Below are 21,149 nucleotides of genomic sequence, written 5' to 3' on the forward strand. Positions count from 1 at the left end.
GTTGCTATTTATTGAGATACATCATAGGCAATATAAAAGAGGGAGGGGAAGAATGATTAGAGGAATAGTCTGGGAGACATTCAGGTTTGGTTCTGTTTGGGGTGGGGGCAGAATAGGACAAGTTGGCTTCCCTCTCTCCTTACACCTGATGCTTCATGATCAGACCATGTGCTTACCAGTATGTGTAACAAAAAACTCAGTATGCACAGGCAGTGAGACTGAGGCAAACTGAGGCTGCCTTGAGAATTCAGCAGAAGCTAATCCCCAGCTAACTATAGAATCTAGTGCTGGAAAGGGATTTCAGAGAATATCCAATCCAACCCCTTCATTTTATAAAATAGGAAACTGAGGAAGCCCAGAGAGACCTGGGCACCCTGCCCAAGGTCACACAGCAAAACCAAGAGTCATATCTAAGTCTTCTGAATCTAAATAGCATGGTCTTTCCACTATACCAGGCAGCCCAATCCAACTTTCTCATCCTAACTGATAGCCTCAATGCCTCATCCATTAACTGCGCTTAAACTCTAGAAAGCCAGTATAATATGCAAACAATACCATGTGCCAACATATATAAATGTGAATTTCCTGGTTATGTGGGGTTCCCGAATGGGAATCTCTGTAAAGGTCTGAGTGGATGGGTATGACAGAGGGAAGAAAGGTTCAGGGTGGGCCAGAAGATAGGAGAGGAAAGCTTGCAAGGAATCAGAATGTCAGGCACCAGTTTGACGCGTCACAGGCTGGTTAATATCTCCGACTGGACGACTTGACCGTAGTACTTGTGCTCGTCTTAAAGATGGAAGTTCCCCCAGTGCTAGGCCCTCCCTTGGCATAACCACAGGAAGATCCATAGCTCCCTTTCACTCCTCCATCACTGCTGCCCAAGGACAACCCACCCCCAAAGCTAGTACTGCCAACAACCTGGCTGCCCCCACCGCACACAGTGGTCGAACTGCCCGTCATAGCTGCAATGGAAAGAGGAAACATTAGGATGAGTGAGTCAGGGAGATCACTGAAAAATCAAATTAAATGAAAAGGGGAGGGACATCTCATAGAAATCAATTGGAGAATTCCAGAGAAATTTCCAGAAACTGGGCAGAGTTTGATAAGAAAATTCCCTCTGTCTCTAGCATGTACAGTTCCATTGGTCATATTTCAAAAGGATCACTGATAAACTGGAAGAAGCCCAGAGGATGGTGTCCATCACAGTGAGAGGTATCAAGACAGTGTCTTGATGGTTCAAAGAACCAGAAGTTGGAGGAAAAAAAAACTTAGCAGGGACACAAGAGAGACCTTCAAGTATTTTAGAAGGTTGTCCCATGAAAAGGGAATTCAACTTGCATTGTCAGATTCTGAGGGCCCAGTAGGTAGAGGTTACAAGAGGTCAGATTCATGTTTAGTGTAAGGAAAACCTTCCTAGCAAAGAGGGCTGTCCATGAATGAAATGGCCTGGCTCAGGAAGTAGGGAGGTCACTCAGGTCTTCAAGCAGAGGTTGGTGGGCTATTAGATAATAGTTTACAGAGGATTAGTGCTTCAGGTAGGATTGGACTAGAAGAAGTCTGTGGTGCCCCCCAAACCTTAAGATTCCATAGGTCTGCAAGGGACTCTATATGAGAAGGGGAAAATCTGAAGGTGTGCATTATGGAGGTGATGGGGAGGAGCAGAGCAAGAGTTTCGGAAAAGGGGATATAGTTCATAGTCAGGAAAAGAACCAAGCAACAGGGTAAGACCTAGATCTGTGTCTGGATTCTGCCTGTAGAACTGGTTTATTTCCCTCAAAGAAGAGCAGGAGTGGAATTAAGGATGGAAGAATTCATAGAGGATACTTACAAATACTAATAGCATTGGGACACTCTCCAGACATTCTGTAGAAGAAAAGATGAGAAAAAGCTTAGCAGGTTCAAGAGCTGCCAGCTCAAAGGTCCAAAAAAAATTCCTCTATGAGAGGAATTCTATGAGAGCTCTCTGCTCAGTGGTCAGACCTTTCTATTCTCCAGGCCAATTGAGGAGCAGTGGTACTCAGGAGAGAGTTGATTGCCATATTGATTGCCTATAGGCTGGTATTATACAAAATGGCAAAAAAAAAAGTCTAAGAATCCCTTCTGTTTGACTTTGGGTTATGCTTTTGTCCTCTTATGGGGCAAAAAAAAATTGAGCTCTTGAGAGATATGATGTTCTGGGAATTAACAAGTCTTTCCACCAACTAATGAAGACATTTTGGTGGGGACCCAATTCAGGAAGATCTAGAAAGCTGTCCAGATTCTCTGTTCCGTAGTTCTCCTCTCCCAGTCTCCAAGGTAGGAGCTGAAGACCTCATGTGTGATTCTAGAGTGAATTTTCAACCTGGACCCAGCATCAAATCCTACCTCTAACATTTACTATTTATATGACTTTGGGCAAGCTATAAGCCACTTAGCTTGGCTTCAATTCCTCCCCTTAGGAGGGAGCTAGATGGTACTGCAGATAAAATGCTGGTTCTAGAGTCAAAGAGAACTGAGTTTAAATTAGGTCTCAGACACTAGCTGTGTGACCCTAGGCAAGTCACTTAACCTCTGCCTCAGGTCCTCATCTGTAAAACAGAATGAATAATAGTGTCTACTTCTCATTTGTGAGGATCAGATAAAGTAATTGGCACCTAGTAGGCACTAGACAAATGCTATTTCCCTACCCCTACTCTGCAAAATCAGTGGTTTGGACCTCTGAGGTCCCATTCAGCTTTCCATCTATAACTAAGAACAAGCATGAAGTGAATACAGAACAATCAGGACAGAGCTGTCTTCTTGCTGGCTTTTAGCACAGTGCCTAGCACATAGTTGCTACTTAACAAGCATTCGCTGACTTACTGACTACCTATATGGGTCACACTTTCTAAAGAAAGAGGAGAGGGGATTATTTTGCTTGCAAATGCTTCTGTGGGTAGTAGAGCTTAAGTGTTGGAAGGGGTGGTGGTCTCAAAGGACCCTTCACCAGTCAGAGCTTCAAATCAATAGAGGAGCTGATCAAATCAGCCAAGGAGTTAAGTAAACATGAGAAAGGAAAATGTCAACAGAGCCACGGGCAACATTGGTAATTATTTCCTGAATGAGTCAGAGTTAACCCGATGCTTCAATAATTCAAAGAGTGATGACGTCTTCCTTTGGTATGGATACTCCCACTATAAAGCAGGTCATAGCCTCTCCATGCCTCAGTAGACAGCTAAATGAGTTGTTATGACCAAAAACAACCTTTCCTCAGTGGCCCACCTTCTGAGGACAAAGCCTGTCTCAATTCAGCTATGTTGAATTTATTCATAAATTAGTCCATTTCCCAAACTTCCCCAGATGGGTAGAAATTAATAAGGGCTTATTTAGCCTTTAGGAACCCAGGGTTCTCAAAATGAGGCATTGAAGGAAGCCTTCAGCTGCAAGCAGGGTTGACCTTATCAATCATCGATCAACAAGCATATATTTAATACCTACTATTTAAATTCTACTTAGCTGTCTTATTTTATATTAAATATCTACTCTATCCCAAGCACAGACTAGGAACTGGGGATACAAGTTCAAAGAATGAAACAACACATTCACCCTGTGATGATAAGGATGATCCCTTTCATTTTCATTTTTTTTTTTTTTGGTGGGGGAGAGGAGGCAATCTAGGTTAAGTGACTTGCCCAAGGTCATACAGCTAGGAAGTGTCTAAAACAGAATTGGAACTCAGGTCCTCCTGACTCCAGGGCCAGTGCTCTATCCACTGTGCCACCTAGATGTCTCCATCACTTTCATTTTCTCTCTCGTTTTTAATCCCCAGGTTCTAGCATGGTATAAAATGAGCCAGTCATTCTAAATCATACCCCATCCTAGACATTCCACTTAACTGTACATGAGAATATTTAAATGAGTCAGTCACTGTCAGAGAAATGCTGGGAGTCCATATGCTTGGGTGTTCTTCCTTGACTTCCTTCCCCCTGCCCATATCTCACAGGGTCTTGATGTTCCCTGGCTGCCGCTTAATAGATCCAAGTCATTAAAAGCTGGAGAACTCACCACTTTCTTCTTCCTACTGAGACTCAGAAAAGCAAGTGACTCCCCCAGGGTCACTTTCCTTCAGTTGGATTCAGAAAACTAAGGCCTTTGAAATCCTGACCCCATCATGGAACCAGCCACAACTTTACAAAACTTTACATAAAAGTCTTATGTTGTGTTCGGGAGGTTTTTTGTTTATTTGGTCAAAACTAGCTTCCTTGGCACTTACAATAGCTGTAAGATAAATAAATCTGAAACAATATAATGTATACCAAACAATATTTAGCTCCACATTTCCCACATCAGATCTGAACTTCATTACCAAAATAATTGTCAAGAGTTTCAATTATATTCCATATATTCAATTATTTCACGTATTACCTATTCTACATATTCCATTATTTCATTTATGATATATGTCCCTTATTTCATCCTCCAGCCCTCATGGCAAGCCTGGTTACCTGCCCTCCTCGCTCTCCAACAGCTTCCTGTAGGTAGCGATCTCCATATCCAAGGCCAGTTTGATGCTCATCAGTTCCTGATAATCCCTCAGAAGCTTGGTCATCTCCTCCTTACTGTGGTGGAGGGCCTTCTCCAGGTCTCCTAACTTCTTCTGTGCATCTTTGATGGCCAATTCCCCACGCTGCTCCGAGTCAGCAATAGCTGTCTGCAGCTGCTGGCACTAGAGGGGGGTGGGAAGGTATGAAAAACACTTTCCAAAATCATCCTCTTTATATCCTCACCTCCAGACCCAACCCAAAATGACCAGGGAAGAGGGAAAAGAGAAATATTCTCCTGTGAAAAGGAGACAACAGAGGTTGATAATGCAAATATCATTATTCTCAACTTTCAAGTAGGGGGCTCAGAAAAGGATTTGCCCAGAGTTACACAAGTGTAGGAGTTAAGACTCAGACACAGGCCTTATGACTCCAAGGTCACTTAGAGTTTTCACCTTTCCTTTGGGGCAAGAATCTAAACCCTTGTGTACTCTGAACTAGAGTGCTCTCTGACAATTAGGCTGCCCAAAAATGTAATGGTTTGTCTCATATGGTAGTGAGTTCCCCATCACTGGAGGCATTCAAGCAGAGGTTGGCTGATCACTAATGCACTAGTATGCACTTGCCTCTTCCTTTTTTGAAGAACTCACCATTAATGTACTTTCTTCCAAACTAAACAACACTAAGTTTCATTCACATTATGGACCCAGAGTATTTTACAAGTATGGTTGTCACATTCCCAATCTAATAGTAGAGGGACAGGTGTCAGGCCATGATTTTCTTCATGAAGATGTCCTCAACCCCTATAGATGGCAGCAGGCACGACCCAGACACCACTACCCCCCCCAACCTCCTGACTGAGGTCATGCCCACCTGCTTCTTTACTGAGTCGATCTCCCCCTGCAGTCTCTGCATGACACGGGTGAGCTCTGCGATCTCATTCTTGGTATCCCGGAGACAGTCCCCATGTTTCCCAGCTGTCACCTGGAGTTCCTCGTACTGGTGGTCAAAATTGTTAGGCCCAAAGAGTTATATAAACAACAGACCCTGGCCACATGCCCAGAAGAAACTCACCTGTCCAAAAGGATCCACCTTATCTGTCATGCAGGCCTCCCTCAAGGGACCTGTTTGGGAGCTAGCCTCTCTTTTCAATCATTTTTACCAGTCAGGAAATCTATGGGCCAAGTAACGATGGAAAGTAGTATAGTCCCTGCCTTCAATTGTCCAGTCACTCTGAATGGGACTCTTATTTCCGGTCTAGCCCTTAATATTTGGGGGTCAGACTTAGCCTTCCTCCTTCCCTTGAGCCAACAACTCATTCACTCACTCACCTTGGTCTGGTACCAGGACTCTGCCTCTGCTCGACTCCTCTTGGCGATCTCTTCATACTGGTTTTTGACCTCAGCGATGATGCTGTCCAAATCCAGGCTTCGATTGTTATCCATAGACAGGACTACATTGGTATTAGAAGAATGGGTATGGGTCCCTTCCCGTTCCTACAGGGACAAAAAACAATACAGATTCTGTCTGGATCCCTCCAACCTCCCCACCTTCCTCTCCTCAGGAAGTAATGTCAGAATGGGCAGCAGGAGGCCTTTGTTCCTCTAGGGTCATAGCTTCCAGAAGTGGAAGGAATGAAAATGAGAGCATTTTACAGATGAGGAAAACAAGTCTTGGAGGGGTGGCATGATTTGCTTACTATCATGAAGCCAGTCATTGGTAGAGCTCAGGTCTTCTTGTTCCAAAACTAATGTCTAAGATTTGGAGACAGAGGACCTTGGTTCAAGTTCTAACTCATCTGTTTATTAACTCTAACCTTGGGTACGTTATTTAAATTTATTGGGGCTCAATTTCTTCACCTATAAAATGAAGGGGTAGGATGAGATAATTCCATCCCAATTTACAATCTCTTCTGTTGTCACACCTTGTCCTATCAGTTGTATTACCATTATTATTAATAAATCCTAAGTAAAATTTGTTGAGAATGACTAGTTATGTGATTGCATAGTTAATCACTGACTTACAGGGATTATGAAGGTAAGAAGACAGCAAGGACTAGAGATGGGCAAATCTCCCAGTCTTCAAAGGGGGAAAAGTCAGTCCTAAAATTACAGATTCACAATTGCAACATCATTGCTTTGAAAAATTCTAGAACAAACTATTGAGGGCAATGCTCTGTGAAAACTTGGAAGTAGAAGTGATAGCCCAATCGAGTTCACTAAGGAAAAAAAGTTATACCTGATGCAGACTAAAGGGGGAGGAGTGAGTGAAAGCAAGTAATGCAATAAAAACCACCCTATAAATATGGGGTGACTAGCAATTCCAGCCAATTGATGATGAAGCACACTACCCACCTCTTGCCTCAGAGGTGATGGACTAGATATACAAAATGATCCAGACAGATTTTGGACGTGGCCAACATTAGAATCTGTTTTGCTTGATTATGGATGCACATTAGTTACAAGGATTAGGCGTTTTTCCTTCTGGTGAAAGGGATTAAGATAAGGGCATAAAAAATAAGTTCTTGTTAATTGAAAACAATAAAAAACAAATTAAGTCAAGTCAAAATAACTTTGCTTTTGTTTTGTTGGGGTTTTTTTGTTTTTTGTAATGGTTAATAGACTGGTAGATCAGGAGAATGTCTGAGACAAATTTTATCTTGATTTCAGCGAGTTATATTACAGTTCCTTGTGTTATCTTTATAGATAAGTCAGAGAAGCATGGGCTATTATGCTAAGAGTTGGGTAGATGAAGAGCTACCCTCAGAGAGTACTGATCAATGCCAGACTAGAAGAAAGTCTATAGTGGTATGTCACAAGGTTCTGTTTTGCACCTTGTCCTTTTTCATGTGTTTTTTTCTTAACAGACTTGGATTGAAAAGATGACTGCCAAGCTTCTCCAGTTGTGGTTGACACACAGAGGGGAAGGATGTGGGCAAATCTGCCAAACAAGGGAGAAATGATAATCCTTAAATAGGACAAAATCAAGATTGGAAGCAAAAAGTCTTGATAGGATTAGTACAATGGTCATTATCAATGAGATAAAATTCGATGAGGATAAATGGGAAGTCCTTCATTTCAGATTCAAGTATTTCATGTGAATAAGACCTGTCAGTCCACCACAAGCTCAATATGAGTCAATGAAGCTGTTGAAGAAAAGGGGGCGGGGAGAGACAATCGGGGGGGAAAGGGAGAGGGAGGGAAGGAGAGAGAGAGAGAGAGAAGGAAGAAGAAGAAAAAGGAGGAGGAGGAGGAAGAAAAAGAAAGAGAAGAAGGAAGAGGGAAGGGTAGAGAAAAGAAGAGAGGAGAGAAAGAATGGAAGAGGGAAAGAGAGGAGGAGGGAAAGAAAGGAAGAGAGGAAGGGGGAAGAAGAGATACAGAGAAGGAGGGAAAGAGAGAAACAGAAAGAGGGAGAGAGAGTTAACGCAATCCTAGGTTTCATTGAAAGAAACCATCCAGGTCAAAGGATTAAATGGTCAGTGGCACACTGAGAGAAACTGACAAATTTCAATGCATCCAGGAGAATTATGATGATGACAGTAAGAAGAATGGAAACTGTGTCATAGGAGAAAAGGCTGTGGGTTCTGGATTCAACCTTCAGTTTATCCTGCAGAATAAAAGATTTGGGAATGACACTATAGTTCTCTACAAGTTCTTGAAAAGCCATCTGCAAGAAAAATCAGATTTAATATGTTTATACCTCCCAAGGGCAAAACTAAGATCAAGAGATGAAAACTATTGGGAGACAAGTTTCGGTTCACTATAAGGAAGAACTTATCTAACAACCACAGTGGGCTAGTAATCGACTATGAAATGCAGTATGGTGGCTTTGGAATCAGAGAACCTGGGACTGAATAACAGCTCTGATCCTTTCTACCTGCATGGCCTTGGGCAAGTTATTTAACATTCCAGGGACTCAGTTTCCTCATCTTTAAAATGAGAGGGTTGGACTAGATGTCATTCCAGACCTAAATCTGTAATACTATGACCTCTAAGGTCCAAATTTGTAGTTCTGTGATCTCCATGACTGAAAAAGTTGAAGCAACATTTAGATGACCAAAAAAGAAGTGGAAAGCACCTATTTGTAGAAAAATACTTACAGCAGCTCTTCTTGCAGTGGCAAAGAATTGGAAATTGACGGGGTGCTCATCAACTGGGGAATGGCTAAACAAGTTGTGATATATGATTGTGATGGAATATTCCTATGCTATAAGAAATGATGAGCAGGATGTTGTAAAAAAAAAACTGGAAAGATTCATATGAACTAATGTGAAGTAAAGTGAGCAGAAGTAGAATAGTAGACAGAAATAACAATATTTTACAATGATAAATTGCCAGTGACTTAGCTATTCTCATCATTACAATGGCATTACAATGATCCAAGACAATTCCAAAAGACTCATGATGAAAAATGTTCTCCTCCTCCAGCGAAAAGCTAATAGAGTCTGAATGCAGCTCAAAGCATACTATTTTTTACTTTCTTTGGGGTTTGGGGGGTCAGGAGAGGTTTCTGAAAGGGGGAGGGTTTGTGTTTTCTTCACAACATGACTAATATAGAAATATATTTTCCATGATTATGCATGTGTAACCTACATCAAATTGCTTGAATTCTCAAGATGGGAAAAGAAGGATGGAAACTAAATTTAAAAAAAAATAAACCATAAAAATTGTTTTTACATGCAATTGAGAAAAAATTAAATATTATTTCTTAAAAGTTTATATGGCTACCTGGAAGGATTCCTGAATTTAATTGAGAAGGGGGTGGGACACTATGGATTCTATGACCATTAAGGTTCCTTTCTACTATTTAGAGTCCATGATTCTACGACTGGACTCATGTCTCCTGTCAAATCTCAAGTTTTCATTCTGAACTTCTCTTCTCTGACTCCTCGGTGAATTCTCTAATTCCAGGTAGGCTATAAATTCCTATTTTCAGCCCACATTTCCCCTTTCCCTCTAACCCAAGATATTCTAGCCCCTTCTGTATCTAGTACTCCTATTCTCTTCTCATCCTATTACAAGTTAAACAGAGTTGGGCCATAGGGAGGGAGGGACAGAGCTGAGTCAAGGTTCATTCTTCTCCTGAAAACACCCAATTGGAAATGGTTGGGTCAATCTAGAACAGAGTATGTACAGGAGCTTCTCAATATTACATGCAGAATGTTGCCCATTTGCCATATTGCCTAACTGGCTGTCTTACCACATCTTGGAAAGCCTCAACAAATTTGGCATAGTCTGTCAGCAATAAAGCCTGGATCTTGAGATTCTCACAGGTTAGGTACTGGGAATCAACATCCTAATGGAAGAAGAAGATATCATTAAGGGACAAAGTTCCTGGAAGCCAACATCCCATTAGGAGACAATCCTAATACCCATGAAATACCTGACTCACTCTACCCACCTTCTTGAGGACGACATACTCATTCTCTGCTTCTGTTCGCTTGTGGATTTCTTCTTCATATCTGTGATATAGTGCAACCTGAAGTCAGGCTTGATCCTGTGTTTCATTTCCTTTGAGAACTTCAGGCTTCCTCCCCAGACTACTGTCTATCTTCACTATGACCCACTCCCCCAGAAGGAAAAGCAATGTACTGCTGAGTGGTGAATGGAAAGGAAGCATGATATTTGCTCATGTGTTCGCTCCTTTGGGGGTCAGATGCTTTAGCTTACAAGTTATAGAAGGGAGACTACATTAGAATAATAGTACTCAGACAATGAGAACCCTGGCTCAGAGTGCATTGCTGTTTGAATACTCCTAGTTCTGATACAGCAGAGCCTCACATGGTTTTGTGTGTGTATGTGTGTGAATGTGTATGTGCATGTGTGTGGGTGGGTGGGTGCGTGGGTGTATGTGTGTGTAGAGCTGGGAACAAGTGGTTTAGCAGCTGCATTCACTCTGACCAAAGAGAATTGAATTCCAAAATGGTTTGTACTTCTTTGCACAAAACAGTTCTGACAACCTTTGGAGGCATAGAAGAATATCTCCAAACGATTAGGAGAATAATTAATGTCTATTAAATAAACCTTCAGAACAAAGTCTGCAGCTTTTGTAAGAAAGCTGTCTCCCTAAATGAGGAATTCCTTGACCAAATCCCAGAAATCTTTGGGGCTGGCATATGAAGACAAGTCAATGTAAGTCAGGCAACAAGCATTTGTTAGGAGTTTTAACATGAGGCTGGAATAGTGCTAAGTACCAAGGCTATAAAAGAAAAGGCAGGAGAAGGAGAAAGAAATGCAAGCTGTGTAGAAAGGACTCCTTGCATGAAGAACAAAATTAAATCTTTTCAAAACTATGAAAAAATGAAGACATAAAGAGGAAAAATATATAAATAAATAGTTATTATCCAGAGGTCAATGGGGCCTGTTTCTGAGGGTCAAGGGGAGGGAGGAGTTATATTTATGCTTCCCCAGGGACAAAAGGGACTGTGGTATCCTGAACCTCTAGATATTCTGCCCCTGACCTAGCTTTCTGAGGAGGGTGCACCCTCACCCCTACCCTGCCACCTCCACACTAATCCCACCACCCATCCCTCCTCTTCCTCACTTGTCTTTAAAGTTGTCCATCTGTTGCTGCACATTACACAGCTCAGTATCCAGCTTCTCCTTCTCATTCTTCAGGGTATCCAGGTGTCTCCCGAGCTTGTTTATTTGTGACTCAAAGAGTGACTCCAGACCCTCAGGACACTTGGTGCTCTGGCCCTGCTCCTGAAGCAGGGCCCACTTGGTCTCCAACACCTTGTTCTGCTGCTCCAGGAATCGTACCTGTGGTCATGGAATCATAGTACAGTTATCCCTCCCACATGATGGGGTTAGGGGCATGGCACCCCTACTGCCACCACCATCCCCACCTCCTAGCCCCGCCATGATCTGGTTAATCCACATAAAATTTTTGTCCCTCTCTTTGTACCAGAGAATAAGTCTGAATTATTATGGTACTAAAAAATAAAATATATTGATATTATACAATACTATACATATATTTTTATGCATTTTTGAGTTCCTAAACCTTTTCTGTCCCATCTGCTAGCCTTTGTATGTCATCTTCTGCAAAACTCTCAAAAAGTTCCCATTTAATTTTTTATGCTAACCTGCAATGTATCAAAACCACAATGGGGAAAATCATGATGTGGAAGGAATAACCATATCGAGAAGTGGAGGATCAACTATAGTCCAACTCTTCCATTTTCCAGAAGATAAAACAGAGACCCAGGAAATGCAGTGATTTATCCAAGGTCACACAGCTAGGAAATAGGAGAACTAGTATTCAAAACCAGTTTCTCTGTCTCCAACTCCAATGCTCTTTCCTTTTGTGACATGTAACAGGAGAGGAAAGAAAGGGCTTGAGTAATCCATGACTGACAGTGGGGAAGGTACCCAAGCTTCCTACCATTCCCGTGCCCCAGCCTCATTCAAGTAATTTGTCTATAACCTAGTCTACCAATAACAGCATTTCACATTGACATGACACTTGAAATTCACCCATCTGAGGCAGGTAGTATGAGTATCATTAGCAACAATTTAGACAAGAGGAAACTGAGGTCCATGAATATTAAATGGCTTGCCCAGGATCACAAGACCAATAAGAGGGGACTCAGACTCAAATTCACATCAAATATTCTCCCCTACCATAGATTCAACAGGAACAGCTTCGGCTCTGGAGAATGGAGCAGGGTAGGATGTTTCTCTGTTGGGAGACCCTAAGGCACTTTCCTGGAAATTCTTCTGAATGGCATTGTCTGTCAATTGAGAGGTGTACCCTTCTACCCTTTGGGAGTCATTCAAATGGTACCCAATTCTGCCCAAAGGGAATGTAAACATTTAGAGAATGTCTTGTATAAGCTTCCACTAAAGCAATCTCTCTAGAGTCAAGAGTAACTAAGGGAAAGGGTAAGAAGGGCAGGAGATGATTTGACTCATGATTTCACCTTTCTTCTGTTCCCTGGGGCTACCACCTGCACAGAATCATAAAATCACTCATGACAATTGGCAAGGCACCCACGATGAGGCAAGGGAGAGGGCAGAGAGAAAGAAATGCCAATTGACTATAGGAATAACCAAAAATCCCCAGTGACCCCAGATTCTGTATTCTCATAGGTATCATGCTATAATGGAAGCATACATTACAGCCACAGTCAGGAAAGCTAGTCATTTGGCCTGTCCGGGACTTAGTTTCCCCATCAGCAAAATGGGTATAATAAGTTCCTGCCCTATCTACCTCCCTCAGAATCAGATAAGAAAATAGATATGAAAATACCAATGAACCTATAAATATATAAATATTTGACTGCTAGCCTTCAGACTTACAAAGTTCTTTTCTTATGGAAACCCTGGAAGATAGTCAGTAGAAATAGTATTGCCTCTATTTTACAGTTGTAGAAACTGAGGCACGGAGTGGTGAAGTATCTTTCCTAAGTAGTAAATGTTTGGGGTGCAAACCCATTTTTCCAGATTCCAAGCCTAGACCTTTTTCCACTAGGCAACATTGTCTTCCAAGCAGAAGTAAGGACTTTTAATTTCCATCAATGTCATCTCAGATGAAGGGTGTGATCCAAACAGCACCTGACAGAGATGTGACCGGGGAAGGAGGGAGGGGGCAATGCCAAGGCTTGGAAGGCAGAGATAGAATGGTGAATAAGAGCCCTGAGTAATTCCATCCCCTTAGCTTTCTCGATATTTCCATCAGGAAGCCTAATGGAATAGGAGAGGGAAAAGAAATGAGAAATTAGAAAGGAGACAACCCTTTTTCTGATGTTCGACCTGGTTCTCTCATGCCCTTCTGAAAAGCAAGGAAATGGCTCCCACCCTCAGGGTTCCTAAATCCTCAACCTTAGGTAAAATCTAAAGCCTCCCTGGGTCTAAGTGTTCCCATCTACAAAACGGGAACAGTTGCTAGGGCCATTAACCTAGCAAGATTGAACCCTCTTGAGTTGGATTCAGATCTCTGCCCTGCCATTGACTAGCGGTATGGCCACAGTTAGTCACGTTATCTCTCTGGGCTTTTTTCCTCATCTGCAAAATGTGAGGGTTGGACCAGGTGATCTCTAAGTTTATTTCCAGCACTAAATCTTTTGAAATGTGGCTGTGGTAGTAGATATGGCTGTGAGTCTCAGTTCCCTCATCTGTAAAATGGGGATAATAATGCTTTTTCCTCCCATCTGCCTCAGACAGTTGTTGTGAGGCAAGCACTTTATGAACATTAAAAGAGCCACATGGGAATTGTCATTCTGTAGATTAATGGAACACAACTAACCAAAAAAGGAAGCCATATGACTATAATAAGTTTATACAAGATTTCTCTGCTGTTAAAAGAATATTAGACTAACAGCATCTCCAAATGCAGATCCTCATGACTTAGAATCCCTCTCAGGCAAGAAGTTATTTCATCAATTCCTCTGCCCCAGACCAGCCAAAGCTTCCCATTCTCTGAAGATCTCACCTCCTTCCTTCGCCACCGCGCCACCCCCCACCACCATCCACCTAATCTGAAGTCTTTCTAAGATTAAACAAGTGCTCCCACTGCAGTGCCTACCAAAGTCTTCTGCTTCCAATTCTATAACCATGCTAAAGCCTGATGTCCAGGATCTATCTTAAAGGTCTCCTCTCTCTCAGTTCCACCCACTAATTTCCATTTTGTTACATTATTTGTGCCCAGTTACTATTACCAGGGCTCTGTTAAGAGTAGATTCCATGTCTGGAATGCTTTAACCTCTCACCTCTGCCCCCTGGCTTCCCTAGCCCACCCTTCAGGACTCAGCTTGGTCCACCCTAGGTTTCTACCCCTGTACCTTCCTTTTGAGATTATCTCTTCTTTACACTATATTTATGCATATACATATATACACCATATATAATGCATCCACTATATATTATATACACATGCTATATTATGATACACATATATACCTTAATATTGTGGATAGACATGGATAGATAGATACACAGATAGATAGATAGATAGATAGATAGATAGATAGATAGATAGATAGATAGATAGATACATAGACACATAATTAGGTATACATAGTTGTTTGCATCTCATTTAGGGGAGATTACCTCAATTAGGTAAACATAGTTGTTTGTATCTCCCTCATTAGAATGTGCTTGAAAGCAAGCATCATGTTTTTATCTTTTTTTTTTTGTATCTCCAAGAGTTTAGCACAGTTCCAGGCACATACTAAGTACTTATTAATACTTGTTAAAGGACAGTTTAATAGATCCAAAGAGGATGTGGTCAGACACTGAGATTTTCCATGGTCAAAATAGGTCCTTGGAGCATTGCCTTTCTTTTCTTTTTCTTTTAATTTTCATTTCTGAATTCTCTCCATTCCTTCCCCCACTCATTAAGAAGGCAAGAAATATGATACCCATAGGAACATTGCCTTTCAACAATAAAAATTTCATTGATTCTTCCTGTTGGAAGGTATCCCAAGCTGGACCTGACCTATAGTCTACACCACTCCCCGTAGCAAGTGGTTGTTCAACCTTTCCTTGAAGATCTACCTCCTGAGATGACCATTCAACCTTGGGCAGCTTTGATTGCCAGGAAGATTTCCCTGGCTCAATTCCCACCTGCTGATCTGAATCCTGCCTTTTGAGGTCAGGCAGCACAAGTACAATTGTCAAATTAATGTCAACTTCCTAAATGTCAACTCCTCAAATGTTTAGAGACAGCTGAGAGCTGCTCTAGGACCATCTCCGCAGCACTAGGAGCATTTCCTCACCACAACCACAAGTGGTAAATAGTCTGAACCTTGTCACATCCCCATTTTACAGATGGGAAAACGATGAATAAAGCAACTTGCACATCCAAAATGTGAATCCAGGTCTCCTGAATCCAAGTCCAGTATTCTTTCCACAACTCCATAAAAGGGATAGCAACAGAGCTGACCAGGAAAAAATGAATGAATTGAGAGGAAGAAAACCACAGTTGGACCTGGGCTAGGGTAGGGGACAGTCCCATTTCAGGCTTGGACAAAATTCCACACATGATTCTCAGCCCCTGCCCCCTTTGACCCCAGCTCACCTTATCAATGAAGGAGGCAAACTTGTTATTGAGGGTCTTGATCTGCTCCTTCTCTTGGATCCTCACCCTCTGAATCTCAGGGTCAATCTCAACATTAAGGGGAGTTAGCAGGCTTTGGTTGACAGTCACCTCCTGGATGCCTCCAAGGGGGCAGGAGGCCCCAAAGTTTGACCTCATGCTGCCCAGACCTAAAAAGCTACCAGCTCCAATACCAAAGGACTTCCCTTGGGAGGCCCTCTGAACCATATTGCCAGAGACGCTCCTGTTAGCACCCAAATTGTAGAGGCTGTGGCTGCCAAAGTTAGTCTTGGGGCTGCCACAAGAAGCACCCCCAACCCTGCTCCCACCTCTGGACACTATCGTGGAGCTGAAGCTGGTGTGGGTATGTGTGCCACCCACACCACGGCTGCCAGAGGCTGAGGAAGAGCTGAAGCCCCCTTTGGTGTTATAGGTCTGGCGAGACATGGAGGCCCTCATGAATGCTGGGAAGGAAGATGAGTATAGTTAGAGCCAGGCTGAGAGAGCAGTGAAGATCCCAGGAGTGCAAAGAGATGGTCCTTTTATGTGCTCCCAAGAGAGGTGGCTCATGGGCTCCCACAGACACTCCTGCCCCATTGCCCAAGGAGAAGAGAGAAAGGGAGGGGCAACTGTGGGTCTGGGTATCCACCCCCGCCCCCCACACCTCCCTTGCTGTTATCTCCTCTTCTGAGGAAAAGCCAAGACTAATCACTGTCTGGGGTGGGGAGGACACTTTTTCCCCCACCTCCACCTTCACCCCCACCCCCAACACATTTCCTAACTTGGAAGATGACACCGGGTTCCCAATACTATCTCCCTCCCCTCCCCCAGCACCCTGGTGACAGACTCAGATTCCTGTGTCTGAGCCCAGACTGCTGTCAAAGGAGTCTTTTCTGTTCTGTGGGGTTTGTTCCTGTCGTAAGAGGAATCTCGGGGCCCTAGGGCACTGCAGGTGGTAAGTTAGGTTGGGTAATGGCGCTGAAGAAGACTGGATGCCCAAGTCTACTTCAGTCCCTCCCTGCCAGGAGGCCCACAGTCAAATCCAGACTCAGAGGGGACTATGACTGACACCTTCAAGTATTTCTACAGAAGCTCATTGAGGACAGGAACCATTTTGTCTTTGCTTTGTATCTCTAGCACTTTGCAAAGTACCCAGCATTATGGCAGGTCCTGAGTCAGTCCCTGTGGGTTGATGGATTCCGTGTCTTTCAGAGGGATCACACTTGTTCTCAGCTCCAGAAGGTGTAACCAGGAGCCACAAACAAGTGCCTAGGTCAGAACCATCCTATTGCATAATGCGTTAAGAAATGTTGGTGGAAGTGAATGAACTGAATCCAAGCTGCAATGGGACAAATTTCAGCTTGTCATAAGAAAGAACTTTTTTAAATGTTTTGAATTTAGAACTTACTCACCAAGATGGGGGGCAGAGGTGGGGAGAAACAGATAGACAGGAGAGAGAGAGAGAGAGAAAAAAGAGGAAAGAAAAAGAAAGGAAGGAAGGAAGGAAGGAAGGAAAGAGAGAGAGAGAGAGAGAAAGAAAGAAAGAAAGAAAGAAAGAAAGAAAGAAAGAAAGAAAGAAAGAAAGAGAGAGAGAGAGAGAGAAAGAAAGAAAGAAAGAAAGAAAGAAAGAAAGAAAGAAAGAAAGAAAGAAAGAAAGAAAGAAAGAAAGAAAGAAGGAAAGAAAGAAAGAAGGAAAGAAAGAAAGAAAGAAAGAAAAAGGAAGGAAGGAAGGAAGGAAGGAAGAAAGAAAGAAAGAAAGAGAAAGAGAGAGAGAAAGAAAGGAGAATTTCCACATACCCAGCAGAACACAGTTAGAGGATTGCATATGAAAATATAAGTCACTATTTTATACCACTTGCTTTTTTTAAAAGTATTTAATAAATCTCATGTTACTTTCAAAACTCTTCTGTTTGTCTATGCTTCTTTCTCTCTTGTTCATTTTTTACAATAGTTCAATGACTCTCTCTCTCTCTCTCTCTCTCTCTCTCTCTCTCTCTCTCTCTCTCTCTCTCTCCCTCTCCCTCTCTCTTTCCATACACACATACACACACACACCACACACACTATACATATATATGTATATATGTATACATGTATATCACTATTGCTAACCCTCCTTTTCCAACCCCTCCTCCCAATTAAATGACTGCCTTTGGAGAGAGTGAGTTCCCCAACAAAGGAAGACTTCAAGTGAAGACTATTTATTGAAACGTTGTAGAAGAAATTCCTGTTAAGAAGTAAGCTGGATAAGATGGAAATGAAGGTCACTCCCAGTCCTGAGATTCTGTTTTTCAGGGCACTAGATAGTAATAACAATGACAACAGTTCTTGTTCAGTTCTTTCAGTCATGTCTGACTCTTCATGACTCCATTTGGGGTTTTCTTGGCAAAGATACTGGAGTAGTTTACAATTTCATTCTCCAGCTTGTTTTACAGATGAAGGAACTAAGACAAGCAGGGTTAAGTGACTTGCCCAAAGACACCCAGCTAGAAAATGTCTGAGGCCAGATTTGAACCCACAAAGATGAGTGTTCTTGACTCTAGACTTGACACTCTATCCATTGTACTGCCTAGCTGCCAATTTATAATAGTAACAACTAGCCTTTATATAGCACTTTAGGATTTGCAAAGCGCTTTACAAGTAGTATCTCATTTTATCTTTATAACAGCCCTGGAAAGTTATTTCCATTTTACAGATGAGCAAACTAAGATAGAAGGCAATTGTCAAGGGTTGAACACTTTCCTCTTAGAAAAGGAAAGATTTCTCCTAGTTAATAAGCTTCTAAAGCAAGATTTTATCTCAGATCTTCCTCATTCCAATTCCAGTGCTCTATCCATTGCATCTTAATACAGAGGATATCAGACAGCCTGGGTCTTCCACATGTCCTGGGTGCTGGGGTGGGGCAGGGCAGGACAGGTAAGAGATGATACAGATGGAGAGGAAAACATTGGCCCTGTTTTCAGGAAACTCCCAGTCTAGAGAAAGAAATAAAACATACATAAGGATGTCAGAGATGGACAAAGAAAGGCAGAACCTAGAAACGTCTAGACAGGTTTCATTCAGGAAAGCCTCCTAGAAGGAGATATCTAGAGTAAAGTCTAGAAGAAGAAGAAGCGTTTGGCTTTGAAGGAGAGGAAGAGGAAAGAATCTCAATGTTCAGTGAAGCTTGAGGATTAGAGAGGGCAGGCATATATATGGAGATTCCCTGCTCCAGTCAGAGGAACCACGAGAGACAAAGCATTGAGTCATGTGAATATTACAGAATAGGATCCGGGAAATCCCAGTGTTCAACACTGCAGGGGTCAGGTACAGCATCTAAACAGATCTGGACTGGACCAATACCATGAGATACAAAGGACTGAAAGAAAATTGTGACTTTCCTCCCCCTTTTTTCTGATGAATCCAGACCCTTGGCAAGGTCTTTTTGAGGTCATTTCATCCATTCCTCTACTTCTAGGAAACTGGAATTAAACTCTTCCTTAGATTTAGTGATTTAGACTGTTAGAATAGATAAGAAGACCTTAGGGGACATTGCATCCAACTTGTATTTCACAGATTAAAAAAAAAAAAGCTATGGCCCAGAGATTTGCCAAAAATCCCACAGTGAGGTCATGGAAATTCCAGGCTCTTGACTCCTAATCCAATGCTCTTCCCACCATGCATCAGTGCTCCTCTCTCCAGGAAGAGAGATTGCTACACCCTGTGCTTTCTCTTCCCAATAAAGACAAGCAGGCCTCAAAAAAGAAGGAGATAGAGTTGTCTATTATCTGGCTATCATATATGAAATCCTCTAGTACACAAAACCCTTCACCACCTGCCTCCCTCCTAACTTTTTTTAGCCATCTTATACCTTGTTTGATACCCTCTTCCCCATGTACTCTGTGATCCAGGGACACCAGCCTCCTTGTTAACTCTCTATTTCCAGACTCCAGACATGGTCACTATCTGTCCCTCACACCTGATATGCCCTTCCTCCTTTCCTCTGCACCCTGGCTTCCCTGGCTTTCTGCAAGTCCCAGCTAAAAATCCCAGTTTCTATGAAGTTTCCCTGTTGCCCCTTAATTCCAGTACCTTCTCTCCATTAATTATCTCCAATTTATCTTGTATACATGTTATTTGTGTATAGCTGTTTTCACGTTGCCTCTCCCTCCACTATTAGACTATTAACTCATTGACAGCAAGGATTATTTTTTGACTTTCTTTGTATCCCCAGAGGGCAGCTAGGTGACACAGTGGATAGAGCACCAAGTCCTAAAGTCAGGAGGATTTGAGTTCAAATCCCGTCATAGACACTTACTATTTGACCCTGGGCAAGTCACTTAACCCCATTGCCTCCAAAAATTATAACAATAATTGATTCTTTGTGCCAAGGTTTAGTACAGTACCTGGTACATAATAGGTGCTTAATAAATGCATATTGATTGACTGACAGGAGGGACATAGCGGGGAAATTGGTAAATTCTCTTTTCTCTAAAGGATCATAAAACTTTGAGCTAGGAGATATCTTGGAGATCATCTAGTCCACCCTCCTCATTTTACAAAAGAGGAAATCAAGACCCAGAAAAAGAGATTAAAGCATGTGAAACAAAGCAAAGGATTCTGTGGCATCTTCTTTCCCAGAGCACTTGATAGAGTGGAGTCCCCGCCAATCAAGCTGCAGGATTTGTGAGGACAGGGGATAAATATCCCATTGTCCACTCAACTGTAACAAGTCTTCCCAAGGCGCTGCCCAAACAGAGGAGTCTCCTACTCAAAAATTATCAATTGCCTCCAGGATAAAAGACCAGCCGGGTCTTCCAGGCCTGGGGATTTCAGACCCTCCCCAATTAGACTCCAACCTACCTTTCCAACTTTGATTTTGTACTACTCTAATGTTTCACAGACTCTAAATTTCAATTGATTACTGGTTGTTCCCTGACCTTGGTGTTCCTTCACCTGCCTTTAGAGGTTCAAACAAGTGGGTACCATACCTAAAATGCCCTTCTTCCACCACCTCCTTTGAAGCTCAACTCTTCAGCCAGCTTTTCTGTGAGCCTCCCCCTCTTTATCTATCTATCTCCTCTTCTCTTTCCTCTCACTCTCACTCTCCCTCTCTTTTTCTCCTTTCTCTTTCTCTTTCTCTCTCGTTCTCTTTCTCCTCTCTCACTCTCTCCCCTCTCACTCTCTTACTTTCTCTCCTCTCTCTCTCTCCTCTCTCTCCTCTCCCTCATATACACACCCCCATATTGCTAGTGTTCTCTCCTGTCTAAAATTAACTTCGTGCTTGTCCCTTCCTCTCATTTAGAAATGTTAGCTCCTTGATGTCAGGGATTGCTTTTGTCATCTTTCTTTCCCCAGTGCCTTACATAGTCCTTTGCACATTGTTGTTGAGTAATGTCCAGCTCTTTGTGACCCCCAATTTGGGGTTTTCTTGGCAGAGATACTAGAGTGGTTTGCCATTTTTCTCCATCTCATTTTTTGGATGGAGAAACTGAGGTAAACAGGGTTAAGTGATTTGCCAAAGGTCACCCAGCTAGTAAGTGTCTGAGGCCGGATTTGAACTCAGGTATTCCTGACCCCAGGTCCAGCTCTCAATTCATTCTGCCACCTATCTGTCCCACATAGTAAATC

General features: G+C 42.4%; 1 protein-coding gene across 1 annotated transcript; it reads right to left on the minus strand.

Annotated features, from left to right (window-relative positions):
• On the minus strand, nucleotides 1–16,189 carry KRT79 (keratin 79). Its single transcript, XM_072654761.1, has 9 exons — nucleotides 15,522–16,189; nucleotides 11,043–11,260; nucleotides 9,900–9,960; nucleotides 9,699–9,794; nucleotides 5,831–5,995; nucleotides 5,373–5,498; nucleotides 4,464–4,684; nucleotides 1,829–1,863; nucleotides 1–962 (listed from the first exon to the last, which is right to left on the minus strand). Exons 1-9 carry the CDS (start codon nucleotides 15,996–15,998, stop codon nucleotides 742–744), a joined length of 1,620 nt encoding a protein of 539 aa, XP_072510862.1. The 5' UTR covers nucleotides 15,999–16,189; the 3' UTR covers nucleotides 1–741.
• Between the last annotated feature and the right edge of the window lie 4,960 nt (nucleotides 16,190–21,149).

Source organism: Notamacropus eugenii, chromosome 3 (genome assembly GCF_028372415.1).
Source record: "Notamacropus eugenii isolate mMacEug1 chromosome 3, mMacEug1.pri_v2, whole genome shotgun sequence".
Taxonomy (NCBI): Eukaryota; Metazoa; Chordata; class Mammalia; order Diprotodontia; family Macropodidae; genus Notamacropus; species Notamacropus eugenii.